Source organism: Pieris rapae, chromosome 9, assembly GCF_905147795.1.
Source record: "Pieris rapae chromosome 9, ilPieRapa1.1, whole genome shotgun sequence".
NCBI classification, from domain to species: domain Eukaryota; kingdom Metazoa; phylum Arthropoda; class Insecta; order Lepidoptera; family Pieridae; genus Pieris; species Pieris rapae.
The window spans coordinates 364,087-388,394 of NC_059517.1; the positions used below are offsets into that span (position 1 = coordinate 364,087).

General features: G+C 33.7%; 3 protein-coding genes across 6 annotated transcripts; 2 read left to right on the plus strand and 1 right to left on the minus strand.

The window, feature by feature from the left end:
* Positions 1-1,348: 1,348 nt before the first annotated feature.
* Positions 1,349-14,806, minus strand: LOC110992620. 3 transcript variants are annotated; one of them, XM_022258507.2, is made up of 8 exons: positions 14,503-14,806; positions 10,768-13,237; positions 10,163-10,421; positions 9,294-9,410; positions 8,992-9,101; positions 7,813-7,945; positions 6,717-6,958; positions 1,349-6,636 (listed from the first exon to the last, which is right to left on the minus strand). In XM_022258507.2, exons 1-8 carry the CDS (start codon positions 14,615-14,617, stop codon positions 6,540-6,542), a joined length of 3,543 nt encoding a protein of 1,180 aa, XP_022114199.2. In that variant the 5' UTR covers positions 14,618-14,806; the 3' UTR covers positions 1,349-6,539. The 3 variants fall into 3 exon arrangements, with proteins under 3 accessions (XP_022114199.2, XP_022114200.2, XP_045485523.1); XM_022258508.2 differs by lacking the exon at positions 14,503-14,806 and adding an exon at positions 14,119-14,348; XM_045629567.1 differs by lacking the exons at positions 10,163-10,421; positions 10,768-13,237 and having other exon boundaries at positions 14,503-14,622.
* Positions 14,807-17,898: 3,092 nt separating this feature from the next.
* LOC110992621 (probable phospholipid hydroperoxide glutathione peroxidase) lies at positions 17,899-19,502 on the plus strand. 2 transcript variants are annotated; one of them, XM_022258509.2, is made up of 4 exons: positions 17,899-18,058; positions 18,232-18,437; positions 18,710-18,873; positions 19,197-19,502. In XM_022258509.2, exons 1-4 carry the CDS (start codon positions 17,970-17,972, stop codon positions 19,338-19,340), a joined length of 603 nt encoding a protein of 200 aa, XP_022114201.1. In that variant the 5' UTR covers positions 17,899-17,969; the 3' UTR covers positions 19,341-19,502. The 2 variants fall into 2 exon arrangements, with proteins under 2 accessions (XP_022114201.1, XP_022114202.1); XM_022258510.2 differs by having other exon boundaries at positions 17,963-18,099.
* Positions 19,503-20,130: 628 nt separating this feature from the next.
* Positions 20,131-24,092, plus strand: LOC110992619 (delta(14)-sterol reductase TM7SF2). Its single transcript, XM_022258506.2, has 3 exons — positions 20,131-21,798; positions 21,878-22,298; positions 22,576-24,092. Exons 1-3 carry the CDS (start codon positions 20,569-20,571, stop codon positions 22,860-22,862), a joined length of 1,938 nt encoding a protein of 645 aa, XP_022114198.2. The 5' UTR covers positions 20,131-20,568; the 3' UTR covers positions 22,863-24,092.
* The last annotated feature ends 216 nt before the right edge of the window (positions 24,093-24,308 follow it).

The window sequence follows — 24,308 nt, forward strand, 5'->3', positions numbered from 1 at the left end:
TCATATACTTAATGTATAATAATTTGCGATATCGAGAGCAACCCTCTAAAATCAAGTTGACTTTTAACTGATACTACAATCACTCGCTCCACATTTACGTAAGTTACTACTTGTTTAAAGCATCGTATCATTTACTCCTTGATATACGGTCGATGACCAAACATATAGGTACTAACAGTTATCTTATTGTACTATGGTATCTTATTGTATCGATTTACTAAATAAAAAAATAACTTTCAGAAAGTATATATACAACTGAAACTTTATTTGTTGTTCGAGTTCGATTATGTTAAGCTTAAAGTTTTTGCACGCAAAAGGCTGTAAGCAATTACTTCGATCTTCTGCCTGGTTAACCTAATGTAACCAGTGCATTAAACCCTTGATATATCTCAGATATTTATCATTTTACCTTATAGTGAAGTAGGTGATCCTTGTGTGGTGTCCACAGAAGGACCACGCGGTCAACGGAAGCAAGTAGTTTCATAATATTCATATTAATTGATGCACTGCCGGTATTCGAACTCACGACCTCAGTTGAAGTCGCGCGGTTCTTTTTTCTATTTGCATTTTTACTAAATAAGTTAATTTTTACAAACATTACAATTTAGTTAATCAGTAGAACATTAAAAACAGGAAGTTTAAAGACCGGTTCTGCTAAAATATCAGTTGTCTGTCGGTTCATGAGTCATAAAAATCTTAAATGTAAGCTTAGACATTGCACTTAGTTATTGCCACACGTTGTTTTAAATGTCTAATGATAGATAACGATATCTAGATTATTAGATAAATAAAATGTCATTACAACATAATTAATCAAGTTTATCCATACAGAAGAAAGAAAAAGCAAAAGTAGTAAAGAAAAGAGTACCAATTCCAAAAAAAACGCCAATTGCGAGCCTTCTTGCACTGTGAGTGTCCATGGGCGGCGGTATAACTAAGCATCACATCCTACCCGTTTTCCTCCTGTTAAATAAAAAATATAATATAACACCTACTGTGACTAAGATTATTAGATTGATATGCTCTAACACACGTACTTCTGTGCCTATCAAGTCATCAATTATTAAATGCTTTATGGAAATATGTCACTAACCTTTACAGACAATTATAAATGTAAATTACTCTTACGACTGACGTCTAACAAACACGTGTAAATAATGCAGTGCGTTAGACAATATCAGATACTATATCGCCATTCACATTTTCTATCGATGACACTTACCTTGGCTATTGCACGTCGTGTATTGTATCAAAAATACGTTTGAATAAAAGATTTCTTGGATAATATATTAAGTAATTGAAAAACTAACTCTGTTACATCACAAGGATTGGAAATAAAAAAGAAACATCACATCAATTGTCTTTATTTGTCTTTTAATTGACCCTACTTGACACAAATTTGTGTTTTCAACAATAAAGAAGCAAACATGTAACAAATAAAAATGCTTATGTACTAAAAACACCAACTTATGTCCAATACAAAGGGAACTACGTCGAGTTGTGCTCCAAGTAATTCTTCGTGAGCATCTAACAAGTTTACCACCGACTCCGAACTTAAAATGTAAATTAAATGAGGTATGTAAAAGCGATATTTTTAGACATAGATTAATCTTTATATTAGCAATAGAGGCTTTTAAAATTTTGTTCGATCTATCCGAACTGGTCTGGTTAAAGACTATACACAAATATACATATTCGTCTAGAGCTGTATCGGCTCACGAGTTTAACGGGAAAATAAGTCTTGAGACTGTCATATGAAAGAACGGTGCCTGTACATACTGGCCAAGGCATCAGCAGCCACTAGCGGGCTCTCATAAAGTGTGTATCTCTTCTTGGTCATAGTCAAGGTATCTCCACTCTAAGAGTAGCTCTTGACGAGTATATACCGACGTCTACCAATTATTATACATATAACAATAAGTACCTAAAGTGTAGTAAGTTTGAGATAAGATACAAAATATGACTGCCACTACTGCCTCCTGCCAACCGTCAATAGCAAGCAATCTGGCAATACTAAAGGAATCAGAGTATGTCTTCCATATGACATACTCAAGAATAAAAACATACAATAAAAGTTATAATACACTTTGTAAACTTAAGTCTAGTGGTAACCGGATGCATTAACGAGATACGTACATAGTATTACATTACCAAGTCTTGGATGAAGCTCTAAAAGGCAACGTATAGTTTAAAAATTGGCACAATTGCAACTTATTTCATCCACATTACTTATACAAAAAACGGATTTAAAATTGCTGCGCATATTTCACATATTACGTTGCCTTTTTTGAAAAACGACGCTTTGTGCCGCTTAAATATGATTGGTTGAATACTGTTGACCAATCCCATTCAAGCGACGCGTTAATAACAGATTTATTACCTGCCATAAGAGCCACCATTTTAATTTCGCTTATCTTATTTCTAGAAATAACAAATAGTATATTATATACAATACATTTAACATCAAAGCACATTATTCATTCTCAACTGCGTTTTTACTCAAGTTACATTCCATAAAGGACGTAAAGGCTAACAATCTGTCGTGGCATACGAGAAACATTGCATAGGAACAAGTTACACTTTCCAAATAATACTCCTTGAATGAGGTAAGTGACGCAACACTGTCGGTGTTTAATTAACTATAAACATTAGAACGATTTCCGGTGTAGAAATATATCAACGAATATCCCGTGAGGGGAGCCTTGAAAAGGTGGTCCTTACTTCCACTCGATTTCATCTTAAAGTGAGACGAGGTCATTTTTTGTTCATATAAAAATAGTTGATACAGTAGAAAGATTATAACTATAATAGTAGTAAATACTTCATTTGTGTTTTAATAAACTAATTAATCAATTTTGTATATTATCGGCATGCAAATTCGCTAGAAATTTTTTTTGGTCTAAACGCGACATTTCCGAAATTTCCTACGAACATCTTGCAAACTTACATGCCGATACAAATATCGAGAAAACTAATTAGTGGCAAGTGTTCTGTACTTAGAGTGTTAAATTAAGGCGGAATTAACTAGGTCCGTATTTCCGTATAGCCTAATAAAGATTTAATCTTTAAAACCAGAGGACCTTGATACAATCTTTCCTTTGTATATTTTAAGAAAGTGTTACGAAAATATGATTGTCAAGAGTACTCGTTAATTAAAATTAATCCCTGTAATATTAAAACTACTCTTAAAATTATATTTATTTAAAAAACAGATTTCGTGATACAGCTAATGAGATAAGGTGGACTAAACGCTGTAGTTTTCTTGACTATGTTATTTCTGTCTTCAACCATAGCAATTGCTATACATTTAAATGGCCAATTTCATAAAAGATTCTCAGTTCTTGGCGATCTTCCAAAGTCTATACTTAAGTATCCATTACAATATTGAAACGTTTGGTACGAAATGAAAGTTCTGTATGATAATTGTGTTTGATTAACAAATAAATTACATCAAATTTCTCATTGACTTGATTGACTCTCAACTTTGAGGTTCTGCGTTCAACTCCCGGCAGTGTAAATTTCTTACATAGCGGGTAATTAACACTTGTTCGTCAGGAAAGGAAAACATCTTGTAGACCAGCATTATCGACTACATGTGCCAGACACGGAAGGCTATTCACCGTTTCGTGTATAAAATTATTAAGGAAACGGATGCAATCTTAGGCCCAATATACCTACATGAGGCAATATAATTTTCAAGTAAAGACAACGTAATTCACCTTATCTCATCAGCCTTTCATATTAAGTATTAGATATAAAATCATTTACTAAATATAAATATACCGAACAATTTGGACTAAACTGGATACTCACTATTACGCTTTACATAAGAAATAGGTATTAATTAACATTTCTTTGCATAAATATCAAATCGGGTTACATAAATAATTGTTCCCAGGCAACCCTAGCGAGAAATAACCAAAAAAGAAAAATAGAACAATTGAAAAGCTATCGACAATTTCAAACTTGTCTTTGATTAGAGTTAAGTGAGAATTAAGTGACATAGACAAGTCATAGTGCGTACCCAGCCTGTTAACTTTAAGTTACAAGGAAAAGGTAAATATCGGCACCGTAAAAGTACCATTCGTAGTCATAACTATCGTTATGCTCTCAGCTATATTTAAAGCCCTTATCGTAACCCTGCAATCATTCATTTATTCTCACCCGTAATAGTAGAAAATACAATCTACCAAAAAACTACGTTCTACCAATATGCCAATTTACTATTTGGACATTATTTTATTAAAATTTTAAAAAGTTATATAAACATTTAAGATGAGAAAATGTTTGCAGTTTTTGAGCAATTTTTTTAATGCCTCATTGACTCTTTAATAGATAATGGTATACATTTACGATTATATAAATTTAGCAATTTTTTAACTTCTATATCTCCACCCAAGTAACATTAAATTCTTACACAATACAACAGTAAAAAGTTATTAAGCGACATTAGAATAAGTAACAAACGCGTCCATAAACAATTTGTAACAAATCTTACAACTCGGGACTACTGGGACAATGTAAAAACCTAATGATAACAAAATCGAGAAGAGTTCATCTCATCTCTGAGCGTCGTGGTCGGCAAGAAAACATCTGGAGCGGACGATCTGTTTCCACCGGTTTCTGTATATGTATCCATTTTGAAAGATCGATACACGATTTAAATAACTTCGCTCGATAGAAAAAAAAATCCAAACATAACCAATTTTTGACACTTAATGACGGAAATGTATATATAGAAAGTAATTTTGAAATTGACACGAGATATTTTATCGCAAGCCAAGTAATCCATTTCAGGAACAAAAATTAACAAAATTACATTAATTTGATGTTTAATATAACTAACTGTTATATGGGCCGGCTCCAGCTCTCCATTCCTCACCGCAATCCACCGAAAGATACTGACACAGCAATTCGTGCTGGGATAGGGCAGTGTACCGACTAGTCCATCTGGAATGATCTTTTGTCTTCTCTATTACGCACCAAGTTCACCTCTGAGCTTTGTATGACCCAAAATAAGATATAAATCACTGTTGGCATATAGTAGACAGGCGAGTCCGTATAATATATTTCTAAAACCCACTTTGTTTCGGTGGAGCTGAAGTTTGTTTAAATCGTTCACTGTCTTCAAGAATCTATAAAAAACATTACTTTAATGTATAATTAATAAATATATATTGTTAATTGGTATATAGACTAGAAAGAAATAGTGGATTATAGGAATGTTAAATAAAAATTGAAATAATAAAGGAAATAAAAGAATCGGTACTTATATCTAAAGTCGCTTCTTAATTAAAATATTATCGCAAACCGACGAACTACAATTTCACAAACAAACTTGTACGGGATTGTGAATTGTACTTATATCTCCCACAGCCAGATAAATTGATAAAATTGCGTTACCAAACTAGTCATCACCTACATATGTTATTAAAATAACTCTAAACGTGAATACAGCCAAACCTGAGTAAGTGACAATTGCGTAAACGAGAAACCTCACTCATACTAATATTAATGAGAGTATGTCGTCATTTTGCCCTCCTGACCTCTATAAAGGATTCAGGTATACATAAATGACAGTAATTTAAAAACATTATAAATACCTAGGCCTCTATGCGACAACATTTCAATTCGCTTTGATGATTTAATAAAACTCTTATTAAATTCATAGAAATGTGCATCTGTTGTCGTTTTCTAGTTTTTTAACCTCTATTGGTACGACTCCGTAAGAGAGTGAGAAACCTTTATAAGAGAAAAAGAGATCGCGGTTCCTGGAGCGTTCACTTATTCAGGTTTAACTGTAACGAAAAAACCCGTAAAAATAATATCTTACCATTGAACTCTGTCAATGTGTGTCACTTAATTGTGCGCTATTCCAGCCTGTACACAGTATATCTCCGTCTCTTTCTATCGAATTCTATTTACGCTATGATGAAAAGAGATACATAGTTCTCATCACTAAAGTCAATATGAGATATTGAATACGTTTTTAAATTAAACGTTTTAACAATAAATTGTGGTCCGTGGATTTTGTGACGTCATCAATTTTAATATTTAAGTTAACTCGAGTAGTTAAATTTAATCGATGATTACGTAGACACGTTTGAGCTTAAGTTGAGCTATTTTTTAATAACAATGGACGACAAAAAAATAATTTTGATACTTACTTAATATGAGATATCTCATAACTAGAATCTTCTTACAACACTTACTTAACTCTATACATCTAATATAAAGTTTAATATAATTGTAGCGACATTCAAATACTAGTCACTAAAGACTAGTCAAAACATCAGTAGCTCGGGGCTCAAAATATAAACAAATGATTTACTGAATATCAACGGTCCAACTTTAAATCTCTCTCGATTTGTACACATGTATAACGAAATATATAAAATATAAATGTAATACAAATCCCTCAACCTGCTCATAATTAAAATGTTGAATCGCTCATAACTCGATTCCCATACAAAATTATGTCAGAAAAATTCACATTTCAATTTAACCAGCGTTTAGTTTATTTTAACGGGCCGTTACGCTCACTCCGTCGGCTTAGCCCGTGAGTTGATCTCGTCCGACAAACGGTGGTTGGCGGTGACCTTGGCGGCCAGCAAACCCAGGTTCAACTCGTAAAACCTGAAAATGAGATTTCACCTTCAGTCATATGAAGGTCGCTTCTCGTACTGATGTAATGATTTCTGAAAGAGCAGACTCACGCGAGGCCCCTCTGCCTGAGGCGCTGGATGACGGCCGGCTTGACCTTGGGCCCGGCGGGGCTGTGCTTGCCTCTTCCGGTGAGGAAGAACAGCGTGTGGGAGGTGACTCCGTTGCGGCCGTTGATCTCCTTCAGCTTCCGAATGTGCACGTCCAGGAACAGGTCAAGGGACTGACGGGCCTCGGCCACGCGGCAGTGGTGCAGGTCTATGGTGGCGTTGTTCTTGCAGCGCTGGGCGTTCACCTGCGGGATCGTCGTATATTGTGTATTCCGAAGAAGAAGCCACCGTCGGCACATGCTTATTCTAAATGTAAGAATAACAAATATATTATGTTTTTATCTATGGTCATGTACCGACACCGTCCGTACATAACCATAGACAAATACAGGGGATGGATGTAGGGGATGGCCACCGGGACTCCACAAGTATAAAATTCCGATAAGAAAACACTAGGCCGCAGTTTTACCTTAAACATACATGACTATATTGTAGTTGAATATATTAACAAATATCATTTAATTGTTATATATTCGTTCAATACTACAATAATCTACTTGGTTCACAATAAATTATTTAATAAAAACTCGATTGAAATTTTCATTGTTCATAATAATAAAAGCAGTGATGCCAACTTGGGGGATATCTCGCCATATTTAGGGGGAGTCAAGGTCTCTTGGGGGATTTTTAGTAGTATCTATATGTAAATGTAAATGGTATTCCAATACCATTTACATTTACTCGAAGCCAACCAAGAAGGTAAACCAAATATAACCCCAGCGTGGCTATAATTGAAATATCAAACAAGCTATATTACTCCAACGTCGAAATTATACATGTTTTAATACATATTTAATTCTTATTTGAAATTACTTCTCAAACCGAACGTACACAAAACTTTTAAGATCTTTAATTGATATTTTGGGGTATTTGGAGTAGTTGGTTCCAAGGAGAACATTCTGTAGAACTCGTCGTCGAATAAATTTGTCTTTGATTAATAAATAAGTAGCGTATTTAGTGTGTGATGTGTAGTTTTGTGCGTGAGATTATCTTCGTACTGGTTACCATGGCAACCGTAAATTAAGCCAAAAACACTTACGTAAACCAGCGAGTTGGCGGCCCTGCTGTTGGCCTGCTCGTGGAGCGCCGTGTGCATAGCTCCCAGCTCCGAGTAATAAGAGGCCACGGACAGCATCCCGCGTTGGATGTACTCCTGAGCCTTGCGGTAGTTCCTGGAACCGAACAGCCCTTCATTATTACTCTAATAAAAAAAGGCATTCTAGTAAAGGAAGTGTTGATTTATTTCTAAAATAATCGAACTAGATAACGTGCGTGTACGTATACGTATAAAAAGATGTCATCTTTAAATTATTTTAGCCATTCGTTACCATTTTATATTTATTCGTTCTTTCAGAAACCTGTATTGAGCACTGTCATCATACCGGAAATTGGAAAGTGTCAAATTCATACCGGAATTATTTACCAAATTATTTTTACTATTAAAACTAATTTATGTCTGATTGATAGAGAAAATCAAAAATGAATTTTAGAACGAATTTATTTCATACCACCCAACATTGTCTATGGAGATTGAAAGTAATCTGTATATAACATGCCATTAAACAGCGCTAGAGTAAAATGTTCATAATTTAAAAAAAAACCACAATCACGTGACACCAAACGGTCACAGATTAATCGAATCGACCATGACGTACAAACATTAATCACGTATACAAATGTCAAGTGATTACGTGTTTATTTATTCTTAAATTATATATCAAAAACGACGTCATAGTTGAATACCTAACACCAAAGATCTACTTAATTAAATTTAATTAGAATTTTTGAAGTCATATCTAATAATATGTAGCCCACTTACTTTTAAAGATATATTAAATCGTTTTGTAAGAATTAGGAATAAAACTAATATTATGTCAGCGACATTCTGATTCAGTATATTCACAATTCTAAAATTTTATAAATGTCTGAACCTTTTTGTATGTATAGTATAAATTCTATTTATGGCTATATCTAATAACGAAATAAATAGATAAACGCGATGAACTTGTCGTTTTATATTTAAATAAATACAAATAAACATTAGACATTGCATATTTGATTAACGGCTTTCAATATAGCCTTTGCTCCGAAATCATTCTCGTTCACGTGTACGTACGTACACGTAACTTCTAAAAGTTCGCACGTAGTTGTACCATAAAACGACTCGTTTGAATCGGTCCGATTTTTTTCTGGATACTAAATCGACTAGGCAACTTACTTTTCTCGCACTGCCAGATGTCCATTCGCCTCTTCCCTATATCGTTCCACGTCTGCCATCGTTAGGTTCGGTTCCATCGGAAGTAACGGCCATTCCACTTCGGACAGAGCCTGGAAAGCACAAGACTGGTTACTAGACGGTTAGATAAAAAAAACATACTAACTTAGTAACATGCATGCCTAGGATATTCTACCAGTGGTATCTGCTCCACAAAACATGGACACTCGATGTCAAAACGCTCTCAACTTAGTTTTTTTTTATTAACACATATTTAATAATAATAATTGTATTTACTGAATTACCTTTCGCTGTTCTTCAACCAAACGCTTCTTCCTCCCCATCTCTTTTTCCATCACGAACTTATTGACACCATTCTTCATTTCTACAATGTTGGACCTCCCCGTCGACATTAAAAGGGCCTGACGACAAACGACAAATTACAGACAATAGTACAATGTGGAGAAACATTAAATAAAAATATAATAATGTACATAAAAATTAGACACATAATTTACACAATATCGCTACTGTGAATTGTATCTCTTCCCTGTACATTTATTCTAGAAACGTGATTAATTCGTGCAAAATGTAAATGTTGTTAAATCAACGGGAATGGATCACTTTCGAAGTAGACATGGGGAGAAATTAGCTGTGCTAAAAATTCATCTGGAATTTTATAGGGACAACAACTTTTGTATGGAAATCAAGGTTTATAATGATTCACCAAAAATATACTAGAGTTTTTAAAAAATTCGACTTAACATATCTTTTGGAAAAATTAATTATTCTTTTAATCATTACTTGATTGATACATAATAATAATAATTAATTTGATAATATAATAATATATTTTAATAATGTGATAATGTATAGATAAAATACTATAAGAATTGACTAAGATGATATTATTGATAAAGTAAAATAATTTGTTAACTCTGCCTTTTGATTGTGGTGATAATTGGGACAGTTTTGCAAGTCATTATGTGTGGCAGAATATGCGAAGTTTAGATTGAACCGCCAACTTTTTGTACCATTTACTCAAAGTCTCTTAGAGGGCCGGGAGACTTCTATGTAAGTCTCCATCTCTACCTCGTCTCTGACTTACATCTTTGACTTGGCATTGGAATACGTTGTTCTTGAAAACGTTCCACCAATATGATACATTACATACCTCTACAGTATTTCGAAAATTGTTGTCGTGCGCCATCAAGAGCTCCGACAGAATGTCGGGCGCCACGTCGGGGAACAGGTTGTACAGTTTCTCCCTCGTCATCTTCGCCGCCAAATCCGGTGGCTCTCTGTTGCGCCATGCGGCAATGTCCTTTTGGTACAACGAAAGGGCGAAATCCAAGTCCATGATTTCTTTGAAATCCGGAACTTCAGGCTCCTTGCCGTTCAGGAGCATTTCCTCTTCTTTCGCAACTAGTAACCTGTTGATGAAATGACTATAGAACCTGGAAATCGACCCTTGAAAGAGAACTTAAAGATTCGCTAATATGGAATATATAAGCGGGCTGATCAATTTATAAAAAAGCATTGTTAAGCAAAATATAGAATTGGATTTTTAAATGTCTTGTAACATTTATGTTTACCACAATTGTCATGTGTTAGAATATATAGCTTGTAACATATATACTGGAGATAAACATTATATACGATGTGGTAAACTTGAACAGATAAAATAATAGAAATACCCACACAGATTGCCTCTTATAAAAAATACCAGTGAAACGAAACTTTACTGAAGAGACTGAAACATTTGTAAGGATCACAAACCTGGCGAAATCTGCATCCTGTTCGATCATTTCTTGGCTTTGTTTCGAATCTTTCTCGATCTGATGCATCATCGACTCCATCCACAAGGCATTTATTTCGTTCAAAATCGTCACAGGCACGTCTAATTTTGGTTCAATATTTTCAGGGTACTTCATACCCTCTCGACCGAAAATCCCGTCCAACTGTTTTATAAATTCCATTCCGACATTAATGTTAATAGATTTCACGATATCACACGAAGAGCCGGTGTCGTCGTCGTCCGATGTGTCTGAATGCAATATCTCGTCTCTTGCATTATTGGACAAGCCAGAAGTACTTGGTTCATTTGCAGTTGAATGGATCTGTTGATTGTCTTGTGTGCTAGTTGAGCTCGTGCATGGTTCGCCATTACGTGCGTTCTTCATTTTTAGGTGATGCTCCGAATAATGATTTTCAGAAAAGACGATATTTTCCTCAATTTGGCGCTTCAATTGTAATGAAGCGTCAGATACGGCTGCATCTTTGCGTGTACGTTTAGGTGACGCTTTTGGCGTACTTTCCGCGCTGAGTTTTGTTACTACGGGGTTGGTTTTCTGAATAACGGGACGATGATCAGGTATTATGTTATATGCTGCTAGACACTCGCACTGCCAGGCGTTTTCTGCATCCTCCTCATCATCCGATAAGGCTTCTTCTTGAATTGAACGAAATTGATTGTTTGTCATGCCATCTATTACGATTTCGACAGCCCAGTTAACATCACCACAACAGTTTTCAAAAATATCCCTTAGTTGTGTGGAAGGAATATTGCTAAACATCCTCCTGAAAGCTTTGAAATGCTGTTCGGCGTTTTGACATCGAAAGGGTTCCATAGAAATTATTTCATTGCTCGTGGTAGTACTTTTGTCGAGCATTCTCTTTATAGGTATTTTTTCTTTTTTTGCAATAGTAAATATATTTATGTCCCACGGTATACCCGAAATAACTTTGTGATGGTTTTTCATTTGAGAGAAATCCATATCCCCTGGTTCGATACAAGTACTTCTTGATGTTGTTTCTGGGGTCAATGTATCCTCAATAACAATCTCAGGGGGGGTTTGAGTGTCCAAAGTTAGGAACCTGCTCCAGTCATTTGAATGTACTGCAGGGATTACAAGTTGATCAGAAACAACTTTCGGTGATTTCTCTATTTGCCTTGTTCTCTGTGGTTTAGATGTTGAAATTTCAACAATTCCAGGACTTGATGTTGTTGGTTTTTCGGCATTTAATACTGCAAGTTTCTTAGTTTCATCCCAGTTTTCTCCGTTATCCCATTCTTGCTCTAGTTTTTCTATCTCTTCTATACGTTTTTCAATATCAACACAGTCTGTAGAGTGGACATCAGAAGGTGCAGGAGCTTCTGTTTTAAGATTGGAACTGTTGTTAGCTCTTGTCTCTTCAATGTGACAGTTGATATCTAAAGGATCTGAAAGCTTTTCTTCAGATTCCAACACACGGTTTTCAATAGAATGAGAATCAGGGGCTGAGGTTGTAATATTTGAACAATCATTTCTTAGGATTTGGTTTTGTTGATTGCCATTATTAAATTCACTTTCAGGACATCTGGTACTTGGAACTGTGGCTACTGTGGGTGGCAACTCAGGATGCTGTCTGAAAACTGGTGGTGTTAATTCTGCTGAATAGTTTAATCCTAAACTCTTCATCATTTCTTCACCAGTTATGCCCTCCCGCATATTATCCACCATTCGTTTTATTGTGTGAACTGGTACATTATGAGAATTTCTTTTAAAGAGTTGATATGGATTTCTTGCCCAGCGAGTTTTGGGATAAACAACATGAATAAAATAACCATTGCAAACTCCAGCCCTTACATAGGGTTCCATCTCCCATGGCTCAATGTTAGTGTTGTCAATGATGATAGGACTTATACCTCCTGTCATAGCTCTAAATGCTCTACATTGATTCCACAAATGGGCATCTTGTAGCTTATATTTGTCAAATCGATAAACTCCTCGTAACATGAAATAATCATCAGTACTAAGTAAATGTGTATTAAGATCTTTTATTTGTGTACAAGCAACAGTCATTTGCAGTATTTCATGAGCAAGATGTGTCTTGCCACAGCCAGGTGGACCCCTCATTAAAAGTAGAACCCTCCAACCGTTATTGCATTGGGTCACTATTTTGCTCACATCATGCATGCTATTTATTCCCATTTGTGTAGTTTTCTTTACATTTTGTGAATGTGTTTGCACATTTTGTGATTGGGTTTGCACATTTTTTGATTGGGTTTGCACATTTTGTGAAGGGGTTTGCACATTTTGAGATATATGAGAGTAAGAAATCTTTGATTGCGTAGCATTCATATTAGTAGAAGACTCAGATACAGGAGTAGAGAGTTCATCATGAAATTGTGATGGCTGTTGTGACACTGATGTGTCAGTATTTATGTCACCTATGATACTCATAAGTGCATTGGCAGATTGCTTAACTACAACAAACAATAGGTATTATTTAAACAATACTGCATATATGTATGTTCAAGATTATTACAGTTTTAAAAATGAGAGAGCAATGCAATTATAATATTTAGAAGGATAAAATAGCATAGGGACTGGCTAGACACAACAAAACTTGTGATTTAAAATAATAACTAAAAATAAAATAAAATACAGTAATAGGTTCAAGGATAGTATATATTATTATTATTGACAATACATTAATAATACAGCATAAAGGTTATAACTAAAATAAAAAAAAATGTTTAAAATAAAATAGTAATAAAAATTTTATAATTTAACTAGCTGACCCGGCAAACGTTGTTTTGCCATGTTTTTGTACCAAAAATTTATAATTAACAAAAAAAACATAAGGGATTATTGTAGAGGGGTGAAAATTTAGGGTTGCATGTATTTTTGTATGGTGTCTCGTAAAAAAATAAAAACGAAAAATATTGTCTAAAAAATAAATTAAAAATTTAGGGGTGGACCACCCTTAACATTTAGGGGGATGAAAAATAGATATTGTTCGATTGTCAGACCTACCCAATACGCACACAAAATATCATGAGAATCGGTCGAGCCGTTCGGAGGAGTTTGGTTACTAACCCCGTGACACAAGAATTTTATATACATATAAGATACTACTGCTATAAATTGTTTCCAGATTTTGTGTGACAAATTGACTAACAGACATAATACTATCAAGATCACCAATTTATCATAAGTCTCTTTTAAGAGCTTAGCTTCAGCTTCTTAGTTGAAAAAATTTGAGGTTTCATAGTAAACCCTGTCTATACAACAACAACAAAATGCTATACACATTGCAAAAGATGAAAAAAAAAACAAAATGGAAGTTCCATAAAAAACTTACAGTTATAAGAGAGAAAATTTAACTCATGTGATTGATTGAGATTGAAGCTCATAAACTTCAGTACAACTCACAACAGTCTAAACAAAGAAATCAATAACTTGTGATCATGTTATGTTGGTATTCCACCAACTGTTGGTGTAAAAATAACATGAATCTATATAAACACATATGAGAACTACTGATTGAACTGAATGATCTGAATGAACTTTATTTATACTACTTATATACTCCAAAAACATATAATTAATACATTACTGTAATTAATAGTAGTTCGGAATAATAATTAAATAATTGATTGAATGTGAAGGTTAAAATAAATAAAAAAGATAAAGTCCTCCCTATGGCCATCAAGTTTGAAAATGAAAGAAAGAAATATTAACTTACGATCTCCATTATAGCTAATAACAACAGCTGCAATTACATCTCTTTCAACAACACCACTAAAAGTATTGAAAAGTTTATCAATAATATCACCAAAAATCGTCACATCGTCCTCCATTCTTGCAAATTTGTCTTAATTGAGGTTTTTAAATAAACTAAATTACTCTGAACATAGAGTAGTTTAGTAGAACATAGAAATTTTGATCTGTTTAATTTTGTCTGCCTTTAATTTGTTAAGGATAAATAATAATTGTATCAATATTCACTGGTATTTTCATTTTGTAACTTTTAGACGGCGCTCTCGCTGATTTGCCAACAACAGTCAACAACATCCCTATTTAATCTGTGGACTGTGATTGTGCGCAGTGTTGCCGTTCTACCAAATTAGAAGTCCCTAGTAATATGAAAAAATCCGCTAGATATTGGTAAATATATTTTTAAAAAATCCGCTAGAAGTCGCTAAATCGTATCGCACACGCTCAAGTCTATATTTGAAGTCCGCGCCTCATAACTTGGGGTTTAAGAGGGGGCCGATCTTCCAATTTTGGCAAATATTTTCATTTTTCGCAAAAAAACAAATCCAAAATATTTATCCAAAAAATCACAATAAATGTTCTGGAAAATAAAATCTGAAACTATTACATATACTAACAATTACATCATTTATTTTTATATTTCAAAATCAAAACGTCAACCGGATATTCAGTATCAGTGGAAGTGGAGGCTTCTCCAATGCCTACACCAGCTTCTTTGGGCATTGGTTTTCTTGACTTCCACTTGATTAATTACTTCATCTGGTAGCTGAAGTAATTAATCATCTTTATTTTTCTTGCTTTAATTACTCGAGCAATCTTTATTTTTATTTTTTAGTTGGTTTCTAATAAGTAGAATGGAGTTTCAAGTTTGTTCTGAAATTCTTCCTCCGCAAAGATTGTTATGGAAGTGATCATGATTGAGTAATCTTTTATTTTAAGGTTGATAAAATCTTTGTCTGTTGTTGCCGCAGTTGGCAATATGATTCTTTTTGGCATACGGGACGCAGCAATGCCATTAATAAACTTAACAGCTTTACGGAGTTGGCTTTTACGCTTTCAAATATTTTTATGGTTTGTTGTACTTCACCCAAAATGCTTTTCAAAAAGACCATCATCATTAAGTAGAGAGAAAAAGTTTGTGAACGAGACAAATTTTGGGGTTGAGGCTATTTGAGGATATTTTATGCCAGAACGGATGTTTAAGGTTGTTCAGGTGTAGTGGTGGTCTTAAAAAACACATTATTTTCCAATTTTTTTTCAAGAAAAAGTCGACGCTCAAAATCCGCTAGAAGTCTCTAAATATTTTTTTGTCGCTAACTCATTTTTTTTGTCGCTAACCACACGTGAAAACCGCTAGATCTAGCGACAAAGTCTCTAGAACGGCAACACTGATTGTGCGCATCTTCTTAATATATATATTTCTTGTGTGCGTGTGTATGTGACTGAACTCCTCCTAAACGACCAATTGGACCAATTTTGATGAAATTTTTTGTGTGTGTTCAAGGGGATCTGGGAATGGTTTAGATTCACAATTTTGTCCGCTGAACAATGTTTTTTTAATTTATTAGTAGTTGTTGATTTTGGAATGTTTTACATTGGATCCGACATTTGCGCTACCATCGCAGTGTCAAATTTTAAATAATATTCGAATTTTAATTTTAATTTTTAGTCTGTCCCGACAGCGCTGCGATCAAATTAAAAAAAAGTTTTGTTATCATTGTGTTATTGTAGACCATGTGCTGGATCGTTAGATATTGTCATAACATTTGAATAATAATTTTCATCAAAATGGTCCAGAATGTTTTAGCTTATTAAAAAAAGTTTGCAATTTTCAAATTAAAGACGTGTAGACAGGACGTCTGTCGGATCCGCTAGTAATAATAAAAGTTGCATTTTAACATATTTTGCAAATATTTGGGAAAATTAGTTTTTAGTTAGTTTAGCGTCGCATCACGCACCTCAGTTAACCTAAATTTATGTTACTTAAAAGTTTTTTTTTTACTTTTAACAATTATAGCCAGTTTTTTTATAGGGCACACGGGCAGGAGGCTCACCTGATGTTAGGTGATACTGCCACCCATGGACACACTCAATGCCAGAGGAGTGCGTTGCCGGCCTTTTAAGAATTAGTACGCTCTCTTCTTGAAGGACCCTAAGTGGAATTGGTTCGAAAATACTTCAGTGGGCAGCTGGTTCCACAAAGTTGTGGTGCGCGGTTAAAACTGCCTTGAAAAACGCGCTGTTGTGGAACGGTGGACGTCGAAGTGATACGGGTGGAATTTCGTATTCTGCCTCGAGGTCCGATGATGAAACTCAGCTGCAGGTATTAATCCGAACAACTCCTCTCAACACATGGTAAATGCGGTAGAAGATGCAGAGTGACCCCACATCTATACACAACGCCAAAGGATCAAGCCGCTCGGAGAGAGAAAGGTCGTCGACGATTCGAACCGCTGTTCGTTGAATACGGTCAAGTGGAAGAAGCTGGTACTGGGGAGCTCCCGCCCAGATGTGAGAACAGTATTCCACGTGGGGCCGAATTTAGACATAGACATAGACATATTATTTATTACAAACAAAACACACACACATAAATACACAACACAGCAGTAATCAAAGAGAAAAATTTAAATAAAAGATATAAAGAGAGGTATATTATTTTTTCCCTTTCCCCTTCGGTCCGTCTCAAGCATAATATATTGCGTGTGTGCTGTGGCTGTAAATGGCCCTGGCTCAGCATTATGCTGAGGAGCAGAGTGTTCCACAGCGCTGGTCATTCTGCCAGAGACCACATCAGCTAGTTTGCGCCTCAGTCGCAAAAAAAAGAAAAGAATATATTAATACTCAGTAGGAAATGATAATAATATTATTATTGAAACTTAGCAATATCGGTAACAAAGTCTTGTGTACTATAGTGTTAAGTAAATAGGTAAAATTGAAGGTTAAAATAAGAATAATTGTTAAGTTTTATTATTACAATTTTTTTTCCTTTTCTTGGCGGATTAAAAACTAGATTTCGTGGGATTTTTGTTGAGTTAATAGATAAGATAATTTGCGCTTTATATACTTGCAAGCGGTGGCCCGGAGTGAAGTACCGTCTCGCCTTGCTGAGTTCACAAAGCTTTTTGGAGGCTAATTTAGCATTTCCCTCCAAGTGACCGCGAAACTGCTCGTCGTTCTCGAAAAGAGGAGTAGTGACAAAGGGTGTTTTTTTAGCGGAAAAGACCAACGGCGAAAGCCAGTTGACACTTAGCTTCTAACAAAAACTTTCATTTATTTGAACATCCAAAAACCCGCCATCAAACTGTAGTTTATTTTATGGTGTTCAAATTGTTATTACTGTCAAGTGTCATGACTCATGACTCGTGAGTGGTTACGTATTTTACATCTGTGTAAATTCGAGCCGATTTATCAAATGCCGATAAATAAATAAACATGACAATCGGATTTAGGTCTCTTTCGAAGCTTGTAGTACCTGCTGTAACCAATTTATATTGTGTTTCACGTCTACAAATAAGTGCTTTGTGAGTTTATATAATTTAGTATCCTTAATCTTATATTATTTGTAAGTGCTGTTATGGTTTAGCTAATGATTATGCAATACTGGCTGTATGCAGAAAAAAATCAATGACAATGTAATTGCACGACTTGTTATTTTTCTTATTATTCATTGTGGCCCATTATGGTGATATTTCAGGAAAATGACAGATAACAACCCTGATTACAAAAGTGCTTCAAGCATTCACGAATTTACGGTAAAAAACATTAAAGGTGAAGATGTCAAATTGGACGTCTACAAAGGTCATGTTTGTATTATTGTAAATGTTGCATCTCAATGTGGTTTAACAGCAAATAATTACAAACAACTCAATGAATTATTTGATCACTATGGTGAAAGCCGAGGTATGTGGTAATTACATATGCCAAATGACCATCTGGTTATATATAATATATTTCCCTTGTTTATTATAAATTACTTTGTCTAGCTAACTCACAAAATCATGATGAAGTTGGGAACCTTCAAGATAAAAGTACTTGTGGATATTTTAGATTGTTATAATAGACACCATTAATAAACATTTTTTGTCTGATAAAATTATAAATGTCTATTTAAATTAATATGCAGAAATTACTGAAACAGAGTTGCTTAGTTTAATTTACTTACTTTTTTTCAGGTTTAAGGATTTTAGCATTCCCATGCAATCAGTTCGCTGGACAAGAGCCTGGTAATTCAGAAGACATTGTTTGTTTTGCTTCGGAGCGTAAAGTAAAATTTGACTTATTTGAAAAAATTGATGTAAATGGTGATTCAGCTCATCCGCTGTGGAAGTTTTTGAAGGTGCAGTTTTCTATTTATAACTCTTTATCTATAAAGTTTCTTAATTGATATGAGAATTAAAGTCAGAAATCTAAAAGAAATAAAAAGGTATTCCATGCGTATTCAATGTAAGTTTTTATTTATAAAGGACAAATTAAAAAATTAATATGTATTTACATAAGTTGGTCACTTTACAAAAAGTACAAAAAAATTGCTTTTTGTAATCAATCTATGTCCTCAATTTACCAGATGAAAAGAATTTACCTGTTTATGCATGTAAATGCTACACAGAATTTAGAACTGTATTGTAATTTACTTCTAAAAATATTTCACTTTTTTTGCAGAATAAGCAAGGTGGAACACTGGGTTCATTCATTAAGTGGAACTTTACAAAGTTCATCATAGACAAAGATGGAGTGCCCGTGGAAAGACATGGGCCAAATGTAGATCCTACGAACCTGGTCCAACACCTTGAAAAATATTGGTAAAATGTACACAAAAATACAATGATTTATTTGAAAATTTTTGATATCACAATCTTAATTATGGTGCATTTTAATTTTTTTATAATTATGTTTCCAAGCATTTGTTATAAGCTATATTGTTTGTTAAAAATAAAATAATAATAAATATATATTCATATGGAAAAACTGTTTGATGAAACCCTTTTAAAAGTTGGTGTTTAGAATAGACAGTAATAAGAAAATTGTCTTGTCTTATTTAATTTATAACGTCGTTGATATACTTACGAATTTTTATGGTTATTTGAATCTCGAAATTTTCTATTGTCTATTGTTTTGGTTCAGATCACGTGGTAAAAAACCTGAATTGATTTTGCCGTGGCTTTTGATCTTCAATCGTTTTAAAAGTGTTATAAACTATCAGTCAATTAGAAAACGATTTTGTATCATATTTTGGAATAAACCTACCAATTTTATTTTACAATCATAGGTAGTAAAAATATTTGGCGTTCGCGAATACAGTACTTGCGGCAGCGGTTGAGATAAAATATAGCGGATAAATACCACAGATTTGTGACGGTAAAAAAGTAAGCGTTTACTGTTATCTACTGTTAAAACCGTTTACGACATCGTTTATAACTTTTGTTTGAAAATTTGAACGGACTGTAATTTAGTTTTCGACTTTCTACATACACTACTGTTAAGGCATCTTGGCTAAAACCACGGTTATATTGACCAAAATCAAACGTCCCGGCTTTGACCTGGCATAAATTTAAAACTATAACCATAAATAAGATGAAAAAAAACTTCCGTAACAACTTGCTACTATCCCAAGCCGGTTGTGACGCTTCTGCCTTATATTACTGGCTTTATACTTTTCTCTTTCTAACTAGCATATTGAAAAGAGATAGCAATTATCATATCCGGATCCTTAATATAACAACGTCTTTTAGACCAATCAGAATGGAGAGTTCTTTTTTCAAATTATTTATGCGTCGTTGTGGACTGACGCATGTTGTAGCGTTGCTTGTTGATATTTTGAATATTTATCTAATTGTAATATTTTGTAGTTAATATTGAATTCTACGTGCTACCGGTACAACGATTGTGTGTTCCAATATTAAAATTAATTTTATAAGTTTATTTGGTTTTGTGAATATGTGTCTAAAGGTAATAACGATCTCGTTGCGTGTGGTGGCGTGATAATTTTAGCCATTTAAACAAATAAGCTGTGCATCATTGTAAATTATTGAAAATGTCTACAAGAAGTGGACGTGTTAGGGCTAATATAGCCGATACAAGCCCTTCTCGCCGAAGAAAAGTTGCATCGCCATCGCGATCTCCCGCCAGAAACCGTAAAGAATTTACAGAGCGTACAACTCGCCAATCGCCTGCTAGAAAGTCTCCCAGTCGTAAACCTACTTTGAAATACTCAGCTCGTAAGTCTTCCTCAAAAACAGTTATAGAGAAAGGCGAATCAGTTTCCAAGTCTCCCGCAAAGCGCGCACCAATACAGAATGCAGAAGTCAAGTTGGAAGACTTCTCTGCTAATCTGGAAGTTTTTCGTAGTACGCGGTCCAAGCGTATTGAGTATACTGTCAAAGATATTCCAATAAAATCAATTGAAGATGAGTTAAATGGTGTTGATAGCACAGACTTTAGTGAATATAGTTTAAGAGACCGCCGTTCAGTTGATATTGCGCCTAGACGATCGAGTCGGCTAGGTGACTTTCTGGAAAAAGAACCAGACATAAGAAGAAGTTTAAGTAAATCCTTAAGCATTTCATTAAGCAAGAGTGTAAGCAAAACTATAGATACATTTTCTGATGATGAATCTGAAGTGCTATTCCGAGGAAAATCAACATCTGTTGTAAGAAAATTATCTACACCTGTTCCAAGCACAGTTTCATTGGCACAAGTTAATAACAAATTCGAGTTTGGTGGGGTATTTGGTGCTATAGCTTTGATGTTCATTATTCCACTAATTGCATTTGGGATTTTAAGCTCATGTACTAAAATGTGTTCTCACAATATACACTTAGATTTAACTGAATATAAATTATGGTTTACTGTGCCCTCATTGGTGATTATTCTTGTTCAAAACATTTTACAAGCTGTAATTCATATGTTACCGGTGTTTGGAAGTAAACAAGTAGACGGTGTAGGTAAAAAGTTTAGCTTCAACGCTCTTTTCGCAAGTATAGTTACCCTGACCGTACTGTTTTCTCTGAATTTCTATAAAATATTTAATGTTAATACAATATTGGACTCGCACTTACAGCTAGGAGTTGTATCTTTTTTAATAGCAGTTGTTTTGTCTGTGTTTCTTTATTTGAAAGCTAGAAATATGAATGAGAATGATTTAAATCCCTATGGAAACTCTAAATATGCATTCTACAATTTTTTTATTGGTCGAGAAGTCTACCCGCAGATAAATAAATTTAATATAAAGTTATGGACATATAGAGTGTGCAATATCACCACTGTAAGTATACTTTTTTTTTAATGTTAGAAATAAAGCAGCTTTTATATTTTTCATAATTACAGCGTATTTTTTGTTTCAGCTTACACTATTGATTCTTGTATTAAAACAGAGTTTTCATGTTGAAGTAAAAAACCTTGAAAACATAAGTTTGACTAATTATCAAGAGATACTAAGCAAAGTGCAATACAGGCCAACACTTGCCATATTCACCTTGATGCAAATAATGTATGCTCTTTACTTTGTTATATGCGAATACAAGGTTGTAACTACATTTTACTGGCAATACGAGGGCCTGGGTTATATGCAGTTAACTGCAACAGCATTATACCCATTTTATTTTACAAGTATTTCAAAATATGTCGCAGACTCTGGATTAAGTTTACGTACAAATACTTTGATAGCAGCAAGTGCATTATTCTTATTTGGATTTGTCTTTATGTTTGTCAGTAACGACATAAAACACAGGTTCAGGAAAAATCCACTAGATCCAACAACAGTTCGTAAGTATTATTTTTCCTGTTCAGATGATTTATTAATGTTTGTATGACTTAGTGGTTTATTGTAATAAGAATTATTTTAAATGTCACCCTTGTATGCTTTATTAATTGAAAAAAGTTTAAAGATTCACATTGTTATAAAAATTTAGTAGTTTTTTGTATAGGATAACATGTCTTTTTTGAATGTATAGAAATTTATTCAAATTTGTCAAGTGGCTTAGTAGTAGTAACAAACATCGCATTTGTTTTATGGATTTTTAAAGTAAATATTCTGTTTTAGATCTCGACTCGATGCCAACGTTTCACGGTAAGAAGATTCTTCTCGCCAACTTGTGGGGCTTCGTGCGGCATCCGAATTATTTGGGCGATATTATTATGCATTTAGCTTTAGCTTTACCTGGTATTTTGTCATCTCGGCCCGTAGCTGCTCTTCCGGCTTTACTTCCGATAGTGGTTTTGATACATCGAGCTTGGCGGGACCATTGCAGGTGTAGGAGGCGTTATGGGGCCGCCTGGCAGAGATATTGCAAACGAGTACCCTCGTTTTTACTGCCTAAAATAATCTAGTATATGCTAATAGGAAATCGATTATTATTTTGTGAATTTTGAGTGGTCTTTGTAAAGAATATTTTTTGGGTCAAGTTTTAGAATTAAATTAATCCGGGGCCAAATCACAAACGAAATGCTAATCAATTAATACTTAAAATACCGATTTATAAACTTTTATCTTAGGAACTATAGCAAAATATTTTACAGATTATATACATTTATTATAAGTTTACATTAAATTGAAGGAATATTATTTAGATTTTATTTCATAATGTATAAAAATAATATAGGTATGAATTATTTTTGCCATTTTGGTACCACCGGTTTAAATCTGGGTTTATTTTAGTTTAAAATGTATGTTACTTATGATTTAGTGAGTAGTTAATTAAAATATATTATGTATTCAATTAGGCTAATAGATTTATATATTAATATTTCCGTGATAAGGCCTATAGCTTATTCACGCGGATATATAACGCGAAAAGCACGTTAGTCCATACAGTTTTAACTGAACAAACAAACTCAAATTATTAACATTGATAATTACGACGTAAAAACCAAATTTTCTCTAATATATTGTACAATTGTTCATTTCATAGTCTAACAGTAAGAGTCGCCCATTAAAATATTGATAATTTATCGATTGAACAAATTAAAATATATATGATACTAGATCTGCTTCATTAATCATTTATTAATGTTCACTGCACCGAAATATTTGTGTTTCCTCAAGATTTATAATGACTGGGTATTTCATATTGTATAAATTAGTGCGGATCGATTGAGTGTTATTGTTTTTTTAATAAAAATGAGATCTAAATCATTAGTTTTAAGGTTTGCTCAAATGGTGTCTCACATATTTCGACAAATACCTTGTTGTATTTTACTTTGTGTATGAATTATGATATATAAGAATTAACAATTTGTGCCTCGTAAGCGCTTGAAAAGCATGTATATCGAATTAATCTTAATTTCGGTAAGAAAGTTTTTATAGGGATTTATATACTGATAATATAAGTATGTACTTATAACGATATTAATATTTGTGAACAATGCTCATGTAGTTAACTGTATAAACAAAAATAGATGCCAAAGTCCACATGAAAATGGAGTACAATTATCTCAAAGTACGTAAGTAGTTTGAAATTAAAGAATTTCAGTTTTAGTTTACTAACTAGTTTTTATACAATATTAACTCAGTAATGTTTATGTAATAGTGTGTTTATTTCCAATAAAATATTTGCCCTTAATGACTTTTATTTTTAAGTATTTCCAAAAAACACAAGTTTATTGATTTATTTATTTTTCTATAAAATACACATACAATTTGTAAATAAACAATTTAGTACATATTTTCAAATACCTAAATTGCAGATCAACCCCTAGACAACATTCATGTCAACACACAAACATTTTGGAATATATTAAGAATTACATCTTATACTTTTGTCAATAGTAAAAAGC